The sequence below is a fragment of the Lutjanus erythropterus genome, chromosome 7 (genome assembly GCF_056507025.1).
Source record: "Lutjanus erythropterus isolate fLutEry1 chromosome 7, fLutEry1.hap2, whole genome shotgun sequence".
In the NCBI taxonomy this organism is placed as follows: domain Eukaryota; kingdom Metazoa; phylum Chordata; class Actinopteri; order Lutjaniformes; family Lutjanidae; genus Lutjanus; species Lutjanus erythropterus.
This window is the reverse complement of record NC_139323.1, coordinates 37051569-37075955: the sequence shown is the minus strand read 5'-3', so window position 1 is coordinate 37075955 and position 24387 is coordinate 37051569. Positions and strand designations below refer to the sequence as shown.

The 24387-nt window shown below is 37.3% G+C and overlaps 1 protein-coding gene across 3 annotated transcripts in view; it reads right to left on the bottom strand.

Annotated features, from left to right (window-relative positions):
* jak1 (Janus kinase 1) overlaps window positions 1-21611 on the bottom strand; it is a 47217-nt gene extending 25606 nt beyond the window's left edge. For 2 of the 3 annotated variants that reach the window (XM_084723663.1, XM_084723666.1), the window contains exons 1-8: window positions 21341-21611; window positions 10054-10265; window positions 8521-8644; window positions 4324-4477; window positions 3574-3728; window positions 1915-2183; window positions 910-1031; window positions 454-636 (exon numbers count right to left, since the gene is read on the bottom strand). In XM_084723663.1, coding sequence (XP_084579789.1) covers window positions 454-636; window positions 910-1031; window positions 1915-2183; window positions 3574-3728; window positions 4324-4477; window positions 8521-8644; window positions 10054-10258 — 1212 coding nt within the window. In that variant the 5' untranslated portion in view covers window positions 10259-10265; window positions 21341-21611. The remainder of the gene's footprint in view (window positions 1-453; window positions 637-909; window positions 1032-1914; window positions 2184-3573; window positions 3729-4323; window positions 4478-8520; window positions 8645-10053; window positions 10266-21340) is intronic. The other variant, XM_084723664.1, reaches the window with a different exon arrangement.
* Window positions 21612-24387: the final 2776 nt, after the last annotated feature.

Here is a 24387-nt window from a genome sequence, read left to right as displayed (position 1 = left end):
TGTACAAAGACACATCACATTGGTATTTACTTTGATATACAGTATTGAGGCCATTGCAGCAACAAAGCCACAAGGATTTTGTTCAGTAAATCCTTTTTAAGCTAAATTCTTAAATATTGAAACTTTTCTGTGGAATGATGACGGCAAATTTTGTTGTTTATTATTAATGAGGGAAACTACTGATTGTTAAAATTATAAGCAGGCCTCAGAGCAAATATCTGAACATGCTTTGCCTTCTTACATAGAGTAGTACAGAATATTTAATGTAAACAGTCTGGTTACAGTTTCTGTGTCAGTATGACACTTCTCTACAATGCAGCCAAAACGTAAATGACATATTAGAGATGTGAAGTTACAGCTGTGGTTGTTAAAAACAGATCTGGTTTTAAGTTACAATATACAACTTGATCCCGGATGAAACCCAATGCTTTGTGATTTGTTTATCTGTCTTACCATCCTCTTGTTGTCCTGTCCCTTGATGGTGACTGTCGCCTCTTTGATGACAGTGTGGGTGATCTCCTGGAAGTCTGAGAAGACCACCCAGCCTTCACTCATCTCTTTCTTTCTGTCATTTTTCTGTTTTCCATCCAGCTTGTTCTTCTTTGACTTTCCCTTTTCTTTACAGGTCACAGTTGCCTGTTTTAAATATATATACAAAACAGACATACACATAAAAAATGTTGCCATCTGAAAATAATGAAATAATCTTTGCAAGATTTGTCCAAGGTCATCATTCATATATATATATATATATATAAATATATACATATACATATACATATATATATATATATATATATATATATATATCTCTGCAGATAACGACAAAGAGATTTTTTTCAGACCGTTATTTGTTACTGCCATTTTAAGTGCAACTGGGAAAACTCCAGTCAACACAGTTTCACTTACAGCAGCAGGCTTCTTCCTCCAGGAAATGCCAGTGGTACCAGTGACCAGGACTTCCGCGTCATGGCATGTCTCCATGTTCTGACTCTGACTCTGGCTCTGCCCTTGGCTCTGGTTGTAGTAGCCTACAAACAAGAAGCAAACATTATGCTGCAGCAGTTACAAGTGCAGCCAAAATATCTGAATGTGGTAGTTACAGAACACAAACTGTAGACACCCTAATGTTGGAAAATATTTATATTTATTTACATTTATATTTTAGTTAACTGCTTCCCCAATATTTACTTTTTGGAAAAGCTTGCAGTAATTATGCAGAAACAAGTGAAGCCAATGTCTTACTGACTATGACTACTTTATGTTTACAATCAAAGAAAATCTTGATCTTAAACAGGTTACTCAAACCAACAAGATCTGCATCAGTGTTTGAAAACTTCACACAGTGGTTAGAATCATCCAGGCTCTGGTCTACTCTGTAATAAGTGGGTTAATGTGACATGTAAACATCTTGCTCCTTTCACTTTTGGTTTTCACCAGCTGCACAAATTCACACACTGTTTTAGGTATTTTTGGATGTCAACAAGTTCAAACTTCTTTTCTTTTTTTTTTTTTTTTAGAACTGTGGGTAGGACACCACAGGTACTCTGCATGTAAACATAGCAAACAAACCACTGTCACATAGTCACTATGATCCAATGTAGCTGATTAAAATGTTACAATAGGACAATAAAAACAATCTAGTTATCGTCTCAGTTTTGTGGTAAGTAGCATCTATGTTTTTTTCATCATTCCTTAAAATTCTAATAATAATAATTTTGTTGATCTCTCTTTTGGCAAATTTATTCTATTGTTTTTTTTTTTTACAGGGACTTCCACAGGGGTTATTTTGGAAAGCATACAGTATTCTTTTGGTCATCTATGATCGCCAGTAATTCTAGTTAAACTACATCTGGAATACAACCCCACCCAGAGCTACAGTCAACAATCCGGCACGATGTCTTAGAAACTTACCATAGTAGCCTCCATTGCTGAGGTCTCCTTCCTGTGTGATACTGACTGAGATGGGCTCAAACCGCTCACTGCCCAGTCCGCTGGTGAGGCCCTCCAGTGTAGCCAGGTACTTGATCTTCAGGTCGTATGGCGTGATGTTGCTGTCCTTCACTGTGCGGCGGTTGAACTCACCCAGGAATTTTTTGAAGACGTTGTTGATGCGGATGCGTGTCAGAAAGTTGCGCTGCTTTATGTTGCGGTTCAGCGACTCCGGGATGAAACGTTTGTAGCTGGTGGGATTAACACAAAAAAATAAATAGAAATGTAAATGCGATTCCTTTGAGTATGTAGTATGTAGTATGTGTGCAGCTTTCAATTAAATTGTTGCAGATACAAAACATACATAACAATTTAAAACAAAAAAAACAGAACAAATTACAGAATCATAACATGTCAAAAAACCAAGCATCAACATCCAAATCATCTACAGTTTCCAGGTTATTAAGATTAACTTTAAATGCATCAGTTCCAGAGAATAGCTATCATTCTTTAGTTACATCCTGAGGTACTGTTTTTGTGTGTCTATATAGACTCTCTAAACTTCAATTGTATTAGGTGTTAATGAAAAATGGGATGGTGTACCTTATATATGAGCAGTATTTCCCATGTATAGAATCCCTCCTGGAAACCAGTCCTCAACTCAAATAGATTTATATTTCATATTTTTTCATGACTTTTTTAATCTGAAGTGTCAACAGTTTGAAAGGTCTGCTAGAATGTATAATATATGAATTCTTCCTTGTACAATGTACAGTATAGACAGGAAAAATTACTTTCCAAAAGAAAGGTTAGCTTGTGAATGCAATCTTGCCACAGGGGCAGAACATCATACATATACACATATATTCTCAAACACTAAAAACACTGGGTTGTGTCAATGAAGTCTATTCAGAACATCTCTGTTTCTGGAAATGAGCTCAAAATATCAGAGCTTCCACTGAAGCTACATGGCCAGAGCCACCTAGCTTGTTAAAGTCCTCTGAGTTGTTAAAAGTTCACCACAACTATAAACAAGACAACAACTCTGCTTTTAATTCTCCAAAAGGAATTAAACACCAATCCATTTTCTACCCACTGTATTAATATACTCATTGGATGGAACTTACAGGAGAGATAGGGCTTATTTGTGCTGCCCGCTGTGGATGTGCAAATGTCTGTTTTCTGGGGACAACAAGTCCAAGTGGGCTGAGCACTTGCCTGCCCATGTTCTCTTATATAGGTTAATTTACCTACAACTCTTATAACTACACTTTGTCATATTGAGAGCTCCATAATGCTTCCTGGACAGGGCCATGAACAATGAAGATTACAGATCCTGCCTAGTTTTGTGAGAGAGTTTTCAGTCTTTTGAAATAAAGTACCAAAGGATCCCATGTAGTATGGAATTTTTGGGTTGAAATTGAGTATTTAATCTTTTCTAACTTGAAGAAAAACATTAAGTTATCTATCCAATCAGAAACTTTGGGTGGATATTGTGACTTACATTCCAATACAATCCTTCTCCGTGAGTGTAGCAAAAAATGTGGGCGTTATTTTAAGATCTTAATCAAGAGTTTGTTGCAGCTGCACCTTAAAAAATCTCTTTAGTGAATCACAAATGCATGCAGATGTGTCTTTTACCTGATTTCATTGGAAGGAGACGTATCATTGTTCGTGGAATAATGAGTGATAGCAAGGACAGCCATGCCCAAACACTCATTTTCGATCTCATGCTGCTCTGCCTCTGACTGGGACACCCTCAGTGGAACCACACCCTTCTGAAAGTCGTGCTGGCCCTGCACAACAAACACATATTCATATTTAGTTGAAAAGCAAACACAACTGACACATGTGAACTAAAAGAACTGGTATTAGAGATTATAAGGTACAATGTGTGATTTGGTTCCCTATATGGCACATAAATTCTGTGAAGACGACATTTATTTACAGAAAATTCAGATGGATTCCTTATAATTTGAGCAACTGAAAACTCACTGAATTATCTGAAGTTTGAAAACATCAATTCCTGCTGAGTTACAGCTTGTTTTGGTCATTTTATATCTTAATGGCCTGAAAGAACTGAAATGATAACAGTGGCTTCTAAATTACACACAAGGCGTGTGTTGCTGTCAATTGCAGAGCTTAAAGCTGCACTTCCTGGTATTGTTACATTTCCTCCTAGCTGTTGATGTTTTGAAACTAAACTGTGGCCTCAGTTAATGCTTGGGCTTTTAATCAGAATGTACTTTCAAATGGTATTACAACAAAAGAAATACATGCAACAATTATTAAGTCTGATCCTTTTAGGGCGTCTGCCCAAATATATTTTACATATGGGCATATGAGAGAGCAATTCTGAAAATGCCTCCATAACATGATTATTTTTTTTACCTGGGCAAACAGGTAGTCGAGAGAGGCAGCGTCCAGCAGGGGCGTCCCTTCTGGTGTTTTCTGTGGGCTAAGTCCTCCTCTGAGTTTGCTGATGCAGTGTCTCCAAACTGGAGACTCTCCTTCAGTGGTGCCATGCCAATTTCTGAAATAAAACCTGACAGCAGACAGAAAGAGGACAAGTTAACAGACTTAATACAGGGAGTGCATGCAAGAGAGTAAACATGGTAGGGTTGCCTTGGTGGAGTGAGCACCCAATTTGCCAGGGCGGAGTATTTGTCGCAGTAGCACAGGTTTGGTCCAGGCAGTGACTCTTTGCTCGGTGTCCTCCTCTCTCTTTTCCACATTGTCTGTCCATATTTACCTGTCTTCTCTCAGTAAAGGCAAAACAATCTTTAAATAAACGGGTTGTTTTATACTTAAGGAAATTCCAGAAACCTACGTTATTCTTGAATGCACTGATTTAGATCTCACATGTCCAGGAACTCACTACTGGGTTTTAAAATTACTGACTGAAAGTAAGGAGGATGTTATTATATAAATACCAAGGTATGCCTTGAAGTTGCCTCAGAGAGAGATGCCTGCTAGCAGTGGAATTTCAATCAGGGTCATTATATACATGTAGCTTAACTACTGGTATGCACTAAACAAAGATCTATCGGCACAGATCAGTTTCTGTGAAACCGTGAATGTAATCAATAATATTGAAAAGCTTTATAACACCGACCTGAATCATTCATGAGCTCTGTCATGCACCTGAGTGTGCACAAAGAGACAATACAACAGGAAGTTCTCTATTGCCTCCTGTTTCATATATAATGATTAAACTATAAAAAATGTCCACTCCAATTTTACCCATTTTATCATCTCCACTTTCTCTCCTCATGCAAACATGACTGAGCCAGTTAGAACTTTAGTGCTAGGCAACATTTAAGTTTTTTTTCTTTTAGCTTTTGACCTATTTTACAGTTTTCTCTGAAATGAGGCAATATTTCAGCTTAGCCCGCGATGTATTTCAGAGGAAATACATCATCTCCGTCTGTTCAGCGTCACAGACGCATGTCTAGCCATGCAGAAACTGGTTTACAAAAGACAAAAAAAGGAACAGCAGCAGATAAGAATCAGCAATAAACCTCAGCTGTCGTGTTGCTGGAATTTTATTGGCCAAGGAGAAACAATAAATGAAAATGTCACTCAGGAACAGTGAAGGCAGTGACAGCAAACCCATAGGATGCAGGGAAAACTTACTAACCAGAAATCAGGGCCTTTTTGGGACAGAAATGTTACCCATAACAAGCAACCTTGCTGACGTTTTTTTTTTTTTTTTTTTAAGCCGCCCTCAGTGTTGGTAATGTTGTGTGCTGTCAGTCAGCCTCCCACTTTGATCCAGACTGATATATTTCAAAAAACTATAGCATGGATTCCTCTGACTTTTCTAAAAATCATGGTCACAAAAGGTTTTTCACTAGATAAGCGAAATAAATATTTCACAGGATTAGTGAAATATTTCAGCATTTCAATTGGGACAAGACACATTCAAAGCTTCCAGAAGATGTTTCATTCAGTAAATGATATTCCTGTCAGTTGTATCTTGGGTTCAGTGCCATTTAGCAATTACCATGCTAACAGACTATGACATGGTAAACATTATATCTGCTAAACATACTACAAATACGCTGCATTGCTGACAATAGCCTTCAGCTAAAAGCACTGCTTTACCTAAATACAGCATCACAGACCTGCTAATGTGGCTATAGATGCTTGAGTCTTGTTATTTCATCTTTTTTCTGACCTGATGGGGATCCATCAGTTGTTTGTGTTCAACATTTGTTTATGCTAAGGATTGTGTGTGTACGGAAACTTGACCACAATACCCTGCTTGTTTGGCAGACTGCACTACAGTACGCAAAGCAGGCTGCAGCGAAAGACATGCAGACAAATAAAGACACAACACGCGCCGCAATTATGCATACTCGCTTTTCTCTCCACTTGCTTCTGCCAAAGCAGAGCAAAGAGAAAGAGGAAGAGGAAGTGCAATTGACACCAGTAGTGGGTTTTTTTTTCCCTCTTTGCATAAAATGCTACCTAACTAGTAGAATGGATTCATAACTCTCTTCAACGTAATCCATTTGGGTACAAATGCGACATCGCCGGCCTCTCTAATAAAAACTGTTTCCTCCAGACTTGTCATAAGTCTTATAAAACAATTTTTCCCCAAAAACTTGGTACAATGAGCAATTTCTCATCACTGGATATGGTAAATGGAGTCTACTCTTGTCTAAAACTTGTAAGATATCTGTGATTCACCGCTGTCGGTACATGTTCTAACTGCCGTGAAGGATTATTCTGCAATAAGTCTGTGACCAGAGGTCAGCTCTCTCTGAATCACTGCAACACTTCATCTTATGCTGAATTCCAAACATTGTTTGAGATATCGTTGGCCTCTTTCTCTTCTTATTGAGCCAAAGTTAGCATTCATATCTTACAAGCCTGTGAGAACTTGGAATGTGCCTCAGCTTGCCAAGACACAGTGCCATTTGCCATTTTATGATCTTATACAACCAGAGCTACAGTGCTGTCGATTCACAACACACATTACAATCCACAAGCAGATTGTTTTCACATGCCAATGATTTTACTATATTATTATGAAACTGTATGTAGTTAAGTGATATGCACTCCAAATTCCTCTGACAGCAGTATCTATGATATTCTACACACCTGTCAATGACAAGCATACATCCATAACATCTTTATGTAATACTCTCATTAATAATACATCTTTATTTCTATAGCGCAAGCGTACAAGCTGAACTTATGACTTTGTCGTACTCATTTCACATTCCCATGTATCCTTACAATCCTTGTAGGTTTCATTTTAGATGCCTCCCTCTGGCCCAGCATGTTATGAGCTTTGCTCTATATGAAAACTATTTGAACACCCAAGACTTGTGAATGGGTGATCTATGTGGGGGTATGTGCTTCACCTACAGCAGGCTGACACTGTGAGAGCAGCTTGCTACTAATATTTTGCCATTGTAACAAATAATCTCTATTTTCTCTTCCTCAGTTAGTTACAATACTGTGTTAGAAAGCTGTGTACATGATTTAAATACACAAAATGCTTGATTCTGCTTACTAAAAGTGAAAATGGCTTTCTAAACAAAATATATCCAGCACTCACCTTATTCCATTAATTCCACAAATAGTTGTGGCATATATCATGACAGCAGCAGGATAAACATGGTAGCCCCCTAACATCTACCTCGCCACATATCTCAGCTTCTCCTGAGGAATCATGTGGCTTTAACAGGCCAGTAGGATACGGATTTCCTCCAGTGTATACATAGTCAGTCCAACAGCCCCTTCAATTTGGACATGTCCCTTAATACCTCCAAGGGGAGGCCTAAACAAATCCTTGGGGACTACCCAGAGCTCCAGAACCAAAGATGAGACTTGGAATGTAGATTTTGCCTTTTGCCTTCAGGTTCAGCTCCCTCACTAAACTCTACATCATTAACAGTGGGACATAAATCTGGCCAACTGATTCTTTTCACTCGATAGCAAGATATTTGAACTCCTCCACAAAAAGTAGCCACCTGCACCCACCTTGAAAGAGAACTCCAGAGTTTTGCAAACGAGTATCATGCCCTCTGATATGGAGGTCCTGGCTGTCATCCAAGTTTCAATTCCAGTGTGCACTGGACAAGAGGTTGCAGAACTACATCATCCACTCTGCAAAAAGCTGGCATGCAACCCTGAGCTCACCAAACCAAAAATTCATATCAGGATGAAGGCGATTTTTCCCCGTTTTTCACTACCTTTCTAGCTTTTAAGACACATTTACCATTTAAGCCCCCTGGCAGAGCTATGTTGTCCCCAGGAAGCACCGTCTCCAGGAACCAATCCTGAGACTCCAAAAAGGCCAGATACTCTGAACCATTGTTCAGCCCATAGATAAAAACTGTTACCTTTTAATGCCTTCCTCTCTGTGACACACAATCACAATTAGTGGCACTCTTTCTCTTTGGGAACACATCAACACTTTCAATAATTTCCACTATCTTGAAGACTAAACTACATTTGATGTAGATTGGTTGATCAGCACAGTATGTTTCAATTTAAGAAATTATATTATGGAACAAAATAGCAGCTAGAAAATTTGAGTATTCAACTTCACTGTAGTGATGCCAAACTTACCTCATGCGGTATTGCAACTTCATACTTGTCTCATCCGTGATCTTGAACTCATGGTTGGGGGGGTACCATGTGTTAGTTGACTCATTGTACAGGGCAAACAGGTTATGGCACAAGGGAGAGATTGCTGAAAAGTGAAAGAGAAAAGAAAAGATTGCTGTTCAGACCAAATTGTTGCAACAGCATCTGCAAACAACCTGCTTAAAAAACAAGTTAAACGGAAAGATCAACCTGCTCCACCCTATCAGTCTGACTTGGGTTACACTGTATGTTTTTATACTTGAAGGAGTAATATGCAACAATTGTGCATCCAAAAATAAGTACTGCAGTCCAGATAGCCAGTTGGAGTCATAGATGGTATACTGAATATGTTGAAATCCTATTTCATGTACAGTCTATGGTTGAGGCGAGTTGTTTCCCACCACCCCCTCATCTTCAGGAAGCTCAGGCAGGCTGCAGAAACACTGAAGGACCACAAGACGAGCACAACATTGTAATTTGACAATGTGACAACTGTTCAATGTCTGTTGATGCAAAGTTTAGCCAAAAAAAAAGCCAACTACTCCAAAAATACACACTCTGGAGTCACAGATCAGTCACTGCCTGCCTTACTGTCTGAGAGACTCTTTTAACATATTGCTCAATTTATCCGTTATAAACATATATTCCTGTTGAAAGAATAATCATAATTTTTTATGACTCATGTACAGACACTTACTCACTCAAACACCCAAACATTCAGCATTAATTTTAACTCTAATTAACGGGCAAACAATGACACAAGTTACAAATCATAATGGAAATTTCTAAGGACACAACAGCTGTAGCTTTTTCAGAGAAGCACTTTAACTCAGCATGTTTCCTTGATCTCTGATGACATATAATGGTCATTTTATGATTAATTACAGTAAATATATGACAGATTTATCCTTTAAGCATAAATGAAATGCAGGATCCAGGTTTTAGAGAACCCTTGCAAATTTCTGTGCTTAATGCAGAACATCAAATACTTGTTGTGAAGTGTTTGAAACAATTTTCATCTTAGCACAGCTAACCAGATCAGCTTAGTCAGTTAACATGACTAATGGTTTGTTAGAGAGAGAGGCACTTCTTCTAAGAGCCCCCAGAGTGGCATTAAGTCTAGTTTTACAATAACTGATTCACTGCTTTTAAACTGTGGTTGCAATCGATTTGCAGTAGTGTGACATACTATGATTATATTACTAGGGTGAGTCATTTATGAGTAACATACAAGGAAGATTTCTCTGTTCTGTTGTTGCTGAAAAGTACACAGAAATTAAAGCTCAGTATCTGTCATTGTGGCTGGTAGAGGAGACAAATCTGACAATATAATATATACAACATGTTAACTTGGTGATATTCTTATCCCCAACTTAGTTGACATATATATGCCACATGTTATATTTACAGTAAAATCACACCCTTCATTACTGACAATAAACAGAGATTATATAAATAAGCCAAGCAGGCATTTCTTTAATTTGCCAACTAGTCAACAACAAGTCAGTTACTCACAGCATTTCTTGGCAGCATCCACACAAAGCTCCTCTGCGGTGAAGCAGCCGCTGAGGTACTCTAATTGGTGCTCGTCTGGTAAGTAAAAGTGGATCTCCAGGCCCCGTGGGGAAGCATGAGAAAAGGAGAACTGGGCCCTCCTACTGGACCTCCTCATCTTCCCGCAGAGTTGCCTGCTCAACTCCATCACCCACAGAGTTGGCATTCAGACACTGTGAAAATGAAGTGAAAAAGAGAAAGAGAATGTTTAACATTTGCATTAAGGTCATAGTTTTTATATTCAGCAACTTTGTGCCTTTTGTATTGTGCACACAAATGTTGGATTTGCATTTCAATTCAATTCAGATTAGATGAGACCAGTAAGAAAATACACACTTGGGAAACAACTCATATTTCTCTTACTCACAAATTACTATATTTTGATGTTTAGTAAATCAAACTTCACATAACCTGTTTTACATGTAATTGATACCAAGTATTAACTACTACCAATATTGATATCAAGGTGGCATGATTAATCAAAATATTATAAAAATTGCAATATGTCCAATACCCATTTCATTCCAATGAAAGATGCATTTTATGAAGTACTGTAGTGCTGCAGAGATACCCTGGCCTACAAATCTTGTTCCCAAGATGTAAAGAAAAACATGTTCAGCAAAGATCACAAGAAATGTCACATCATCATGATTTTGACAGCTTTTTCATTGAAAATGAAAATTATGATGCAAAAACTTTGATTTTCACTGTCAATCTGTCAAAAAAATATATAAGATGACTTTTTACCGTATTGTGTATTAATATTATTAATTACCTTACATTTTCAACTTAGGTCTTGCGGTTACTTATAAAACTTACCAAGAGCTTTTGATAACAAGTACATGACAATTTGTGTCCTTATGTTAGCCTGTCCCACCCTAATGTTAGTATATAATTGACACTCTCTGAGCAAATGGGTGACCACTGTGTAGTTAACATCAAACAAGTGTGTGCGCGATACGTGGGTGTGTGTGTTACAGTAAGGCACAGGTATCGATTGTCTGGTGAGCTCAGCAAACAGCCGCAGAGACCGAGTTCAATGTTCATTAACCTGATGACTCATATTAACATCTTTCAGATCCATAACACACAGTGACGTCTCACTAAAGTGCAGATGAAATGACGTCAGCCTCTCAACTGAGCTGATGACATCAACGGGAGAGACAAGTCATTGCTCCACAGAGGCTGCGAGGAGTTTGGCCTTCACTGCTGGATGACTCTAACAGCCTGACTACACCAGCTGCATGGCAAAGACAGCATGTCAGCAGTTACAGCCGTGAATCCTTCATCAGTGTTTACACTGGATCCACTCACCCACAGTACAATTTTGCACACAATGGTGTATTGATAACACTTTCAGCTAAATGCACAATTATGTGGTTAAGTGCATATTTGGGAGAAAAAAAATAATTGAAAGCCTGAAAAGATATTTCAATTCGCAGATCTGCGTGAGCACAAACAGTTCAGACAGCTGTATTGGTTTTAAAGCTAAATGTAGGGCATCACAATTAACTGCAACATCACCAGTTTACACCACAATCTCTCCCAATGTAAATGAAAGTTAAAAATAGCTTATCTATCATCCCATGAATTGGATGTGCTACAAAATTTTATCTCATTCTTCCTTTGCTCATGCTCCACTAAGTTTACTGAAAATTAGAGCAGTAGTTCTTTCATAATCAGTTGGGGTGCCACAATTTTAATGTTAATATTGTAAAAAAATTCAAAGGCAGGATTGTTGTTGTTTTTTTCTTTCCACCCCCGCCTACTTGTGCTCATCCAGCATGTGTCTAAAGGAAGACAACACCAAAGATGACTCGGCATAGTTTAGGTTTGGGCGTTAAAACGATAGCAATAGCTGTCAACACATCATTGATAACAATAAGGCAGCAGTAATTGTTCAATGGTTTAATTTAAATGCATTGAATGCAAAAGGCCATAAAAGTACAAAACAACTAAGCCCCAGCTCAAAGCCTGTCACATCCCTTGATAATGGAGCATGGTACGAGTGACACACAAACAGCCAATCATTTAACAGACAAGCCTCACGTTTGCTGTCAGCCAATCATATCCCGAGCTGCTAGAATAACAGACAAAGAGCCAATCATTTCAGTTTTCGGTTGTTCTGTCGACATGTGAGATGTTGTTTTTCTCAAGTTGGACAACAACTATCAGAGGGAGGCTTGTTCACATGGAGGGAGCTCGGGGTAGAACCGCTGGTCCTTCACTTCAAAAGGAACCAGCTGAGGTGGAGGAGCAGGAAAGCACTGTGGAGGAGAGGGACATCATGCTCGGCCTACTGCTACCCTGACCCAAACGCTGATTCTGAGTATTCAACATGTCATTAGAGATGAACCAATTTCAATATTCTTGGCCGATTCCAGTTTCCAATTTTTTTAAGGGTCTGACCTGCCAATTCTGATTTTGGCCGATTCCGATTTATAGTAACTAGAACTATAATTGACAGGATTCACAAATATTTTTGCAACTTTTCTTATAAAAATAATTAAATAAATAAATTGGATGTTCATAATAAAACACTGACTATTAAATATTCATTAAATACTATTTTACATTTTCTCCAAAGTCCTCCAAGTTACAGCCAGGCCTTATTATAGTTTTACATTAAGATTATGAATAGGGGAATCTCACAGGATTTCATGGGACGCGATTTCATGTGAACTCATGTGGAAGTAGATGTAAACAAACCGGAGAGAGACGCGGAGCAACAGTTTGCTGCAGTAAAACTTTGCAGTGAGAAACACAGACACAGAAGTTAAACAAATCTGGATGAGAAAATGTTTTAGGAGAAACATCAACACAGGTTGTTTATTCTTCAGTCACAATGGGAGGTGAGATTTTAACTGTCCCTCTGTGAACAGCAGTCTGCTGCTGGCTAACATTAACCTGAAGAGCTACTAAATTTACGGCTTTTTTGCGACACTGTCAGCTGCTCTGTCTTGTTGTAGACTCTGTCTTCTCTTTATCCTGTTCTTGGAATCTTTCGCTAACACCACTTCATGCAAGCATGTGTCTGAGTGTGTGTAGCTGTGATCAGCACTGTGGGGGGGTGTGATATCCCACAAAAGAGAAGAATGACGAGACTCAGATATGTGACGCTGACCGGCTGGTCACCTGCCAGGGCCGGTCATGCTGAAAACCGTCCGATTCCGGTCTCTCGCTGGTCGATCGGTGCATCCCTACATGTTATCAGTCATGAGCTACATGATCAATAATTACTGATATCTGATATGAAACTTCCCTATCATGGTAGCTATATCGCCCAGCCCTAGCATAGCTGACAGGTAGCCTGCAGCTGCAGTTCAAGATGTAACCAATTCTTGACCCTTGCTGTCCACTGTCGCTACAGTTATCTAGCAGGTAGCTCAGGGTTCTCGCTGGTAACATTTATCCATGGCAAATGGTATTTCACACAACACAGCCTTTCAGTTACTATCATTGTAAGCTTATCTAGCCACATTTCGGCTGACTAACATAGCTACTCCTTATAGCCTGAGGGACTTTTCTGTGATTGCAACAATGTACTGTACTATTTGCTGGTGTTTGGACTTCCTGTTCTGTTATTCAGTAATTTCAGCAATGTTATTCAGTCCTAAGTAAGTTTAAAGCAGTATCAATGGTGATCACAATACAACCGACTGTTCCTCTTTCTCTCTATACACCAATCACAAATAGGCAACCATTTGGATACCTTTACCTGAGACAAAATGCCTCAAGAATTTAGCATGATATTGAAGACAGGTAAAAGATATCAAACTCAACATCAGTTCAAAGTCATTGTCTTCCTCTGGTTTATTATGATAAACCAACTCTGAAAAGAACATATGGGTTATTGGCACTGACATAAGACAGAACTTGTTTACTTTAGCTCTGCGCACTGAACAGACTCTACCAAGCGGCAAGCAGATTGCAGGCAGATGATGAGATGGACTACAAGTTACACATCAAAGACCTCAATAATTACACATAAACACACAGACACCGTCATGCAGAAAAAAAGTTGCATTCTTTCCTTAAAACAACAGGGCAGAACAACACTATGTCCTGATAACTTGGCCATTCAAGTACACCAGCATAACTAGAAACAACAACTGCTTGAAATTAAGGACATCCTGTTGTCCCGGGGACACAAAAATAGCACCTGGTACACAAAGATACAGTGTTTGCTGTTAAGTCTGGGACAGTTGAAAGTAGAATTTAGGACAGCATAGTAAGGAAAAAAAAATCAAGTCCTGTGAGCCACCATTGATAATCAATGCACAGGCATTTATTAACACTTGATGTTCCACACATACACACACACACACACACACACACACACACACAAGCGTATTTACAAACATAAAATGAAGAGAAAAGGGGAGAAAAAGGTAGAGATGTGTCCTGGGCCCTCTGTCCTAAATGTTTACAGTGCAGTTAGTGGCACACAGTGTTTGTTTATCTGTTTTATCACTGTCCTTTCTTGTTTGTCACAACTCTTGTTAACTTCCTATTTAGCTGACAGACAGGACAAAGAATCATTCTACCCTGCTGAACTCACCCTGCTTTATACCAAGCTTAAACTGATCATGTTTACATCATCAAGATAGTAGGTTATTGGCTTATTTACATTTTTATAATCATGCGATCTGATACATGCTCAGTTCTCAAACAAACCCATGGGTAAGCAAAGAAGTCAGCCTGGCAAGGGGACTTATGACAGTGTTCACTTCTCATTTCCTACAGCTGAATTTCTTGAGAAGAGATTTTTAGTGAGTCATCTGTATTTCACAGAGAGTGAGTGAATCAGTCAGTGAGCCAATTTCCCCTCATTGTCCCAATTCAACTTAATACTTCTGAATGTCTCTTACAGATGCTATAGAAATTATCTGTACAATAATTAAACGGAACAATGCCTCTAATAAATTTGGCATTTGGTACATGAATAAAGCTATCTTAAACAAATGATATGATCAAGACTAGTTGAGACTGGTAGCACTGATGTGACATCAGTTGTGCAATAGTTAAAGTTTTGCAATACCACAGTTTCACCACATCTCCAAGTGTAATTCAGCTGAAAAGATGTTGATAGTGTTCTCTGTCCCACTCAGTGACGCTACTCTGTCTTGTCTGCATCTTTTTGTTTTTAAGAAGGTGAAATGACTGGAGCTATTATCTCTGGATGTAAAAACGAGACCTTGGAGCAATTTATTATGTGAAAAATGTTAGACAGCCAACCCTGACAGTTGTGTAGGTGATTAAGGTGTGGGCAAAAGTAAGTCTACACAAAAAACATGACAAATACCGTCTCCATCTTTGTCTGTTTTTACGGAAAACCTGTGTACTCTCCAATCCACTCTCCTGATCCAGCATTTTGGGCTGTATTGGAGGCGTTACTGATACTGTTGCCAGTATCAGAACTCCCTAAATAATATTTCAAAAAATAATAAAATGGCCATCAAACAAAGTGATTAATCTTCTAATTCTTACAGCTCTTTATGATATGATTTTGAAATGTGCATGTTGTTACTTACTTGCATGTTGTGGTGATGACTTAATGCATCATCTGGTGCTAGTGCTTCTACACTAATTTAAAATTAAATTAATATATACTTTGTACAATGTAGGCCCTATACACTATGTTGATTGGGTGGTAAAAAAAAAACAATAGAGAAAAGACAGAAAGAAAATAAAATACATCAACAAACAAGCTCATCTGCGTGACGTGCATCAAGTCAGAGTTCCCTCTCACCAACACTGTGCAAGGTAGCCCTTCTAAAAAGGTGAGATTATAAAAAACTGACCACAAGCATCATGAGGACTAAGTTCTGCAGTAGAACAAGAAAGTGAAATCAAAAAAGCCTCCATTTTTACCCATCACAACCTGCTCTTACAAATCCAAAACTTATTTCCTGTAGCTAGCTTTTCACAGTAAAACCAGTCCAGCAAAGACAATTGTGTATGACTTTCATACATGGGAAAGCCCAGTTTACAGGTTATCATAGGTTGTGTTCATTGAGTTTTTCTTTAGGTCAATTAGCCTTTTCATACAGTAATAGCTAAGGTGAAGATCTGGAGACACTGGCCATTTGGTTACAAAGCACTATGATAATCATTCAAGGTAAGCAATTATTATCCTGTACCCTTTAACAAGGCTACACTAGCATTCAAGTTGCCAGCAGCTAACAGTCAATATCTCATATTGTCAAAGAAGCCAAAAATGTCCAGCATAGAGAACTGAGCACTAACCTAAAACTATGAGACCTCACAAATCTGCTAATTCATGGTGTTTTTCGTAAGACTTACTGGAATCCATGGGTAACTGAAAAATACATCTAAATGAATTTTCAGTCTGACTGTAAGAGCTCCAATTCATTCCAACACAGTTGGCGATGAATCTTTATTTACCATTGCAATTTCTAGCCAAATTATAGGTTCCTTATGTTTGAAGCTGTATGGAAAACTGTTCAAATTTGTCCAAAGGTAAACTTTGACAATTATTGTTGACATACAATCCCAATTCCAAAAAAACCCCCAAAAAACTGTGAAGTTGTGTTAAACGTAGCCTAAATAAAACATAATCAAACGGCAGTAAGTGTTAGGGAGCTGAGGACACTAATTGTTAACAGTTTTGAATGTGAAATTCTTTATTTCTTTCCCATTCTTGCTTGATATACGATTTCAAGTCTTCAATAGTACAGAGTCTCAGATGAACCTAGGACCAGAGAAGTCAGCAGCGTTTCTGGTTGTTGTCGGTCTAGGGATGCTCCTGGAGACAAATTTCTTAATTAATGCAAATTTTAAGTTAGACTAGTCAACTAGTCATTTGCACATTAACCTACAAAACATGACAACTAGTCACTAAATGCTTCACCTATTCAGATCGAACAGGATTACTGTGTCTGGCAGATGTTGACATCCTGCCACACAGTGTGGCTAATGATAGCAGCGCTAGCAGCAGCAGCCTGCTCTGCTTGCAGGTTAATGTCCGTGTCTGTGCTGAATGTGGTTACACATTGCTCCAGTCCAGTGATTATAGACCAGTTTATTCTGGCACAGCCTATATTCAATCTTATTTTCATTTTCTAGATTAAAACCCTGCCCTGCTGTCTGAAGGGGGCGCAATCCTGATTAGTGGCAGGCAGCTACATAATACCTTAGAGGCGCCAGTTAACTGCTGAACAAAATATTGATAGCTTATCTGACTAGTATTTCTGGTGGCGAATAGCGAGGGTGGCGACGTTTAATAGTCACTTATATTCAACTAATCACACACATCCCTAGTTAAGTTTTAAATTATATTTTCAAATACAGTGATAAACTGTTGCCAAGCCCATGTAGTATCCCTAATTATACAATTATATGGGTGTTAATACAGTGCTGCCTGAGGGGTCAAAGGTCATTCAATATTGGTTTTCAGCATTGCCACTGATTTACAGAGATTTCTCAGATTCTTTGAATCTTTTTATATTATAGATTGTAGATGGCAAAGTCCTAAGTTCCTTGGCTATACAGTTTTTCACAAAGTGATGAAACTTACCCTATCCATGCTTGTGAACAACTGAGACATTCAATTATGCCCTGTCAATACACAATCATAGTACTGTCACCAGTTAGCAATTGACCTGTTTACCTGTAGAATGTTCCAAGCAGGTGTTTTTTGAGCAATCAAAACTTTCCCAGGAGCAATAACACCTACATGTGGGCAGAGATTTTTTTTTTTCTTTTGATATTTGTGACTTGTGACCACACCCATAACTGATGCTGGGTGTGATCAAAACATATTTTTATTCCTGAAAGTACATCCACCCACTGATGAGTGACAATTGCCAACTAAACCCAAATCCTTGGAGCTTTATTTGAAAAATTAGGTACTCTAATTTGAATCATGAGTAAATACAAGTGAAAAATAATTCTAACCAACAAAAATGCTACTCTAGTTCCTGACAAATGGGAATCAATTAAATAGGCTGTAATTAGGGCTAAGAAAGCAGTCTTCATAGAACATGAGGCTTCCTCCTGTGCTCCTTTTCTAGATAATTATCAGTCTGCCAGATGATGCATGTAGTTTACAGACTGAATGAATACACAATTCAAGTAAGGTAAAGGTTATTATGTTTGTTTGCTTGCAGTCACAAGTAAGATGTCTGGACTTATTATCTTAGTACTTCAATGCCCTCGACACTGACACCTCTGCAACAGGATGATTATCTTCTAATTTTATTATTATTTTAAGTTTCTCGCATTCGGTCTCATTCCTGATTTTATGTTTTGTGCGCCTTGTTCATCAGTTTGTGTGATGATGGTCTGTTATATGGCCACATCACTGCACTTAAATAAAGTAATAAAACTTATCATTGCTTGGTTGCAACACTGTTGCCGGGGTGCATGCTGAGTTGTCTGAAATGTCTCAGCATTAATAAATAATTTAATTAGTGCACCATCTTACCAGGGGCTTTTCTGTACCTGTTTAGTACCGTGTGGATACTATGTTATTGGTATACCTGTGTTGATGGTTTAAGCCACTCAAAAGCTTTAACTATTTTTGTAGGATGCAGCAAAATTGATTCCGTGTATTTAACTGGTTCTATTGTAATATTTTGCAGAAAAAGAAAATTAATAGCACGAATAAGTGGTTTGATGTTTAGCAGAGCTCAACAACTAAGACAGCCCGCTTACCTGGGGCAAGCAGAATGCCATGTCTGGCAAATAAATCTGGCAACTCACTTGTCCAACCAGACAAGTGGTAAAAAAAAAAAAAAGAATTAAACTAAGATTAAAGATTAGATTCAACATGACACTTAACTTTAGTCTTTGTTGCTATTCAATAATGGCTAATAAAACAATTTGTGCATGGGCAAGTAAAAACTTCAGGCAAGTAGAAATCTGACCCACTACTATTGAACCCTGTCATGGGATTCAAAGTTTCTATATCCTCATTATGGGCTCTTTTTTATTGCTTCCCTGCACTTTTGATATTTTAAACTTGTCTCATTTAGGCTAATTTAGCATAACCACCATAACAGGCATTTAATAATTAACAGTTTTTAAACCAGAAAAACAGAAACTCAACAGTGAAATTGACTTGTGAAATGTTATAGTAATGATATTTTACAAAGCAATAACAGTCTTTAACTTGTGTTTTAGTAGGTAATGTCAATTCAGAGTAAGTATTCAGTAACAATACCTCAAGTCAAGATTTTTTTTTTAAATGACCATTTCGTTTAGTTTCAGTAATATGTGCTACACAATGTCTCCTCTTTGACAGATGCAAAACCAGTGTCTCTAACAAGAAAATACAGTGGGCAGACAATGCTGGTAATGGAATAATGTCACGGGGTCACTCGGTTATTACAGGGAAATGTCAAGTAGTGATAATCAGGTACTCTTTGATGTTAAAGGTCAAGTTATCCTGGTGAAAACCAAAAGGTGGGCTTCTTAAATTTCTTTAAATGCAATAGACCCCAAAGATTAAAAATTATTTTATCTTGTATCTAAATCATTATTGTATCTAAAATAATTCCTACTTATTTAGTTTTCCAAATGTCAGTTTCTTTGACTAAAGTAATATTAATTATTATAATAATATAATAATTATTATTAATTATTTTAAGGGCTTTAAACATTTTAAGTTTGACAATTCAAGTTTATGTCCATGGTACACTAAGGGAGAGTTTCAAGAAACCACATTCTTTCATGTTTGAGATGAAATTTTAGTCGGTGGTGGTAAAGCCAGAAACTGTGTGTGTGTGTGTGTGTGTGTGTGTGTGTGTGAGGCCCAGGAGGAAGCATCTTTGTCGGCCTCAATGTGTGAAGCCACTTACCGTTCGTTGTCAAGATTTTGTGTGATTTAGTTCAAAATTTGCATTAAAGATAGACAAAGATAAATCTATCACCGTTTCCTCAATTAATCAATTATTTGTCCTTGTCTATAAAATGACAAAAATTGGGAAAAGGGCTATCACAAGTTCACAAGGATGACTTCTTCAAAATGTCAGACCAACAATAAAAACCCAGCAGTATGAGATTTTCAGTTTATGATCACAGAGGAGCAAGAAAGAGTTTAAGATTAATCAGTTGATTTTTGATTTATTTATTTATTTTGATTATTCACTCAACTCTCTGATCTATAAAACATCAGAAAATGGTTAAACGTGTCGATCACTGTTTCTCAAAGCCCTAGATGACGTCCCCACATGTTTGGTTTTTTTTATCCACAACCCAAAGATATCCAATTTGCTCATTTAGATGACTATAAAACCAGAAAATATTCACATTTAAGAAGCTGGGATCAGAAAATTTGGACAGATTTTCTAAATTATTACTCCAACTAACAAAATAACTGGCAAATAAGTTTATTTGTTGACAAGTGCTCAATTAATTGTTGCTGCTCTAAATTGCAGTTAGGACACTAATCCAACCGTTTTACTTAAAACCATGACTTTACTGAGTTGGGTCATTCAGAGATAAAACAATAGTTTTCTTTAACACCATCTAGGTAGAGTCAACAACACTGGATTTTGGGGGCCAGTGTCAATTTAAAAAAGTACAGGACAACAACCGATATAACAATCGAATTACGGATATAGCTGTGTTAGACCAATATCGGCTGGTTAATATATCTCTCTGGCTGTATATTTAAGCACAATGAACGGGTGTAGATGGCTGGTATGCTTTTATAAAGATATTTTCGCGTCCTCCACTTTCACTTTTGCAGTCTGGGGACTGTGTGGCTTAAGCGGACATAATTCCAAAATATTTCAATCCAAGACAATGTCCTCGACACACAAACTGTCCTACTGAATCTTTTATTCCAGCATTTGTCTTTAGATAGAGTCATAGTTTTTTCATTTATTTAGTGGCACTGTAGGCCCTAGTTTGTTATCGGATTGCATCACATTATAAGACCTAATATTTTACCTTCAGTCAATTCATTGTGATTCAGTACAGGATTCTTATTTAGTTTGAATTTTAATCACGTTGTAACGTTAGCTAAATCAGCCCAGTATGTATCTGCCTGTATTTGACATCGATGGAGGCTTACTGGTATCACACCAAGTGAACTAGGTTAACGCTGGTTGACATTAGCTAGCTTGTTAGCCAGCTAGATGGTCACCGCCAACCGAAGCTGGATATTTCCCCGTTTGACAACAGCAAATAAACATGACAAACAAGCGGGTGTGTTCGGTAAGCCAGAAGACATACTTTTTGTCGATGGGAACATTAAATAAACGGTTATTTTACTCACCTAGCGAGTAGAGCCAGGAGGCAGCTGGCAACTTACTTCCGTTTCGATCAGCACATCAGACGCTTCAACAGAGTCGGGGCTCCTCGATAGAGGGATTTTGAGTTGGTAATGTCGACTATTTGATTCCAAAACGTCCCAAGAAAAATATCCACCGTCCAGAAGAAAATAAATTCCGTGTTAATTCCGCTGAATTTGATGACATATAACGGCTACAGCACAGACGTAGCTTGTCCACAACCTCTGTACTTTCTAACCCTTCCTGACAAGTAACGTCCCCTTCCCGAAAATCACGCAGTGGCCTACTGTAGAATGTGGCTGCTGATTGGCTGCTGAGCCCGTCACTCATGATGACGACATTAAACTTTTGCTGGACACAGACTGACCCACTAAAATGAAAAGTACCAAAAATAATGTACTTTGTCCCTGTTTTCTTTTCTCCTATCGTGGTGACAAATTTTTGTGTAACCCATATTGGTTTTTTTTTAATCGATATTTATTTATTTAGATGTATATTTATTTATTTATTTATGTATGTATATTTATTTATGTACTGTCTTTTCTTTCTTTTTTCAGAATACCTATTAGCAAAACAAATGACTGTATATATTAGTAAAAAAAAAATTGACACTGTTAAAAAAAAATATCAAAACTATTCATTTTTGAAATAGTTTTGGTGTTTTTAAGTGAATTAATTTTCTGTCAGACCCTTTTATTTAATCTATTAATTATTTATCTACCTATCTATTTTATTTTATTTCTTCTTTCTATTTTCTTTAATTCATCTCATGTTAGATTTGTGGTGCTTTTTTCATCTTTCAGGGCTGTGTATTGTCAAGAATCTGACAATACAATACGCATTATGATACAGGGGTTAAAATTCAATATATAGCCATATATTGCACCATAAGCAAGATGGTATATTGCTTTTTTTAAAATCTAGTTTTAGAATCTGTCATTGTATAAAGAACAAGCAATGCACCGTGTGTATAACATTTAAAAAAAAATGTACGGGGAAGATATGTCACAGCACTGCTATCTAGCAGTTGGGGGTTTAAACACAAAATTAACCACCTCAACAAATCTTTGTACGTATCACAATATCACAATACAGTGTTTTGAGAACTGACACATTATCACAAAACATAATAGCTTGATACTCGATATTTTGGATATTTTCTTATACCATTATCGTCTTTTGCTTTGTGATACTCTCTCGTCTTGTTTTCTTCATTGCTTTGTTGTTTTTTTATATGATGTTGATGTCCTTTGACTCTGTGTGGACAGTTTGAAAAAAACAGACTAAGAGAGAGAGAAAGAGAGAGAAGACACACCCAATGTTATATTAGATTTAATGAAAGGAAATAAGAAGCAATATGAAGTTCCTTGGTCTCTGTGCAGTCTTTATATACATGGCATTGATATTGTGATCAACAAATGCTCAACAAATGAATTAGAAAATACTGCCACAATTCTAAGAAAATGACTCCATGTGGAAAATCTTTCTAGAATTTTACAGATATAAACTGGCACAAAGCATGGCTTGTACCTTGTGGATTCAGCATCACAAATACAATTTAAAAAATAGATCTTAAAATATTACTCATACTATAACCAACAAACATGCATATCTCAAGGTTTTTAGATTGTGATAACATCTAAACCTTCTGCAAGACTAAACAAGAATTCATAACAATCTGTTCTGCTTGTCCTTATTGTGTTACATTCTGCAAAGACTTTGAGAATCATATATTGTGCAAAACAGCACAAAGACCCTTGAGGAGAAAAGTGTTATCACTTATATTGAATGTAAGGATACCGATGTATAGTCTGTCCATGTTTAAGATAATCCTTTATCAATCCCACAATAGGGAAATTTGCATTGCTACAGCAGCAAAAGGGAATGGCAGATATTCTGTTAACAGTAAACAGCAAGATATACAGATAAGTAAATCAGTAAACAGCACATAAACAAGACAGAACAAGAACAAGATAGAATAAAAAAAAGTCTGTCATCAGAATGAAGGATCTTTTTCATCTGTTTGTTTGACATCACTCTCTGATGTAGCTATTGTTTCTTTTATTCATTTTATTTATTTATTTATTTATGTTAACCAGTTAAAAACTCCTTGTAGCTTTAAAGGCATAATATACAACATTAAAAAAAAAAAAATCCATAGACTCATATAAACATAATCCCTTCACTGGCTTTTATGGGCTTCATTGGCTTTCTTTCTGTGTTTCTCTTTTGGGGGTTCTTTAACCAGCCATGTTGGATTAAAGGTTGAATTTTCATTCTTGACCTTGAAAACAGTATTTGACAAAATTAACAACATATATTTTATTTATATTTTTCTCATTCGATTTGGCTCAATTCTCAAATTTCACAAGTTTTGGTATGTGTGCAAAAGAGTAAGTACAGTGTCTACAAATCTGCAGAATAACTATTTGCACACTTGCACACTTTGTCCAAACCAAAGCTACGAAACTGCTTTCAAATCAAAGAGGAGTTCCACACAAAATTTGTGAATTTGTGGACGTCCAGGCTGTTGTTCTGTTTAGTGTCTTGTAAGCCCATATTGGCTGGACACAATATGGTGCAAGGCACTTAAATAAAGAAAATCAATCAATCAATCATTCAATCAATCAAATGCACATGGCTTGCTGATCAAAACTGTTGAACTGCTTCTCTGTGAAACTGTCAAACTCTCCACAACTTCTAAATATTCTTTCATAGTTTGAGCGATCACATGCAAAACGATCCATTCATTTATCAAAAGCTGACAGATATACATGAATATTCTGATGTCGGCTAAACAGGCAAATCAGCCTCCAGTTGACAGTAAAGAAATAGGAATCACACGGATGTTATTTTGTGTAAAACTTACCCACAGTTTACCCACCTCTGTGTTTACTGTCACACCTCTTTGTTAGTACACAAGTAAGTTTACTGTGTACAAATGTGCAATCTTTTTTTTTTTCTGTGTACCACAGTATTCTGCACTAATGACTTTTCCTAGCACAGCTTTTCTCAATTGTTTTGGATAATT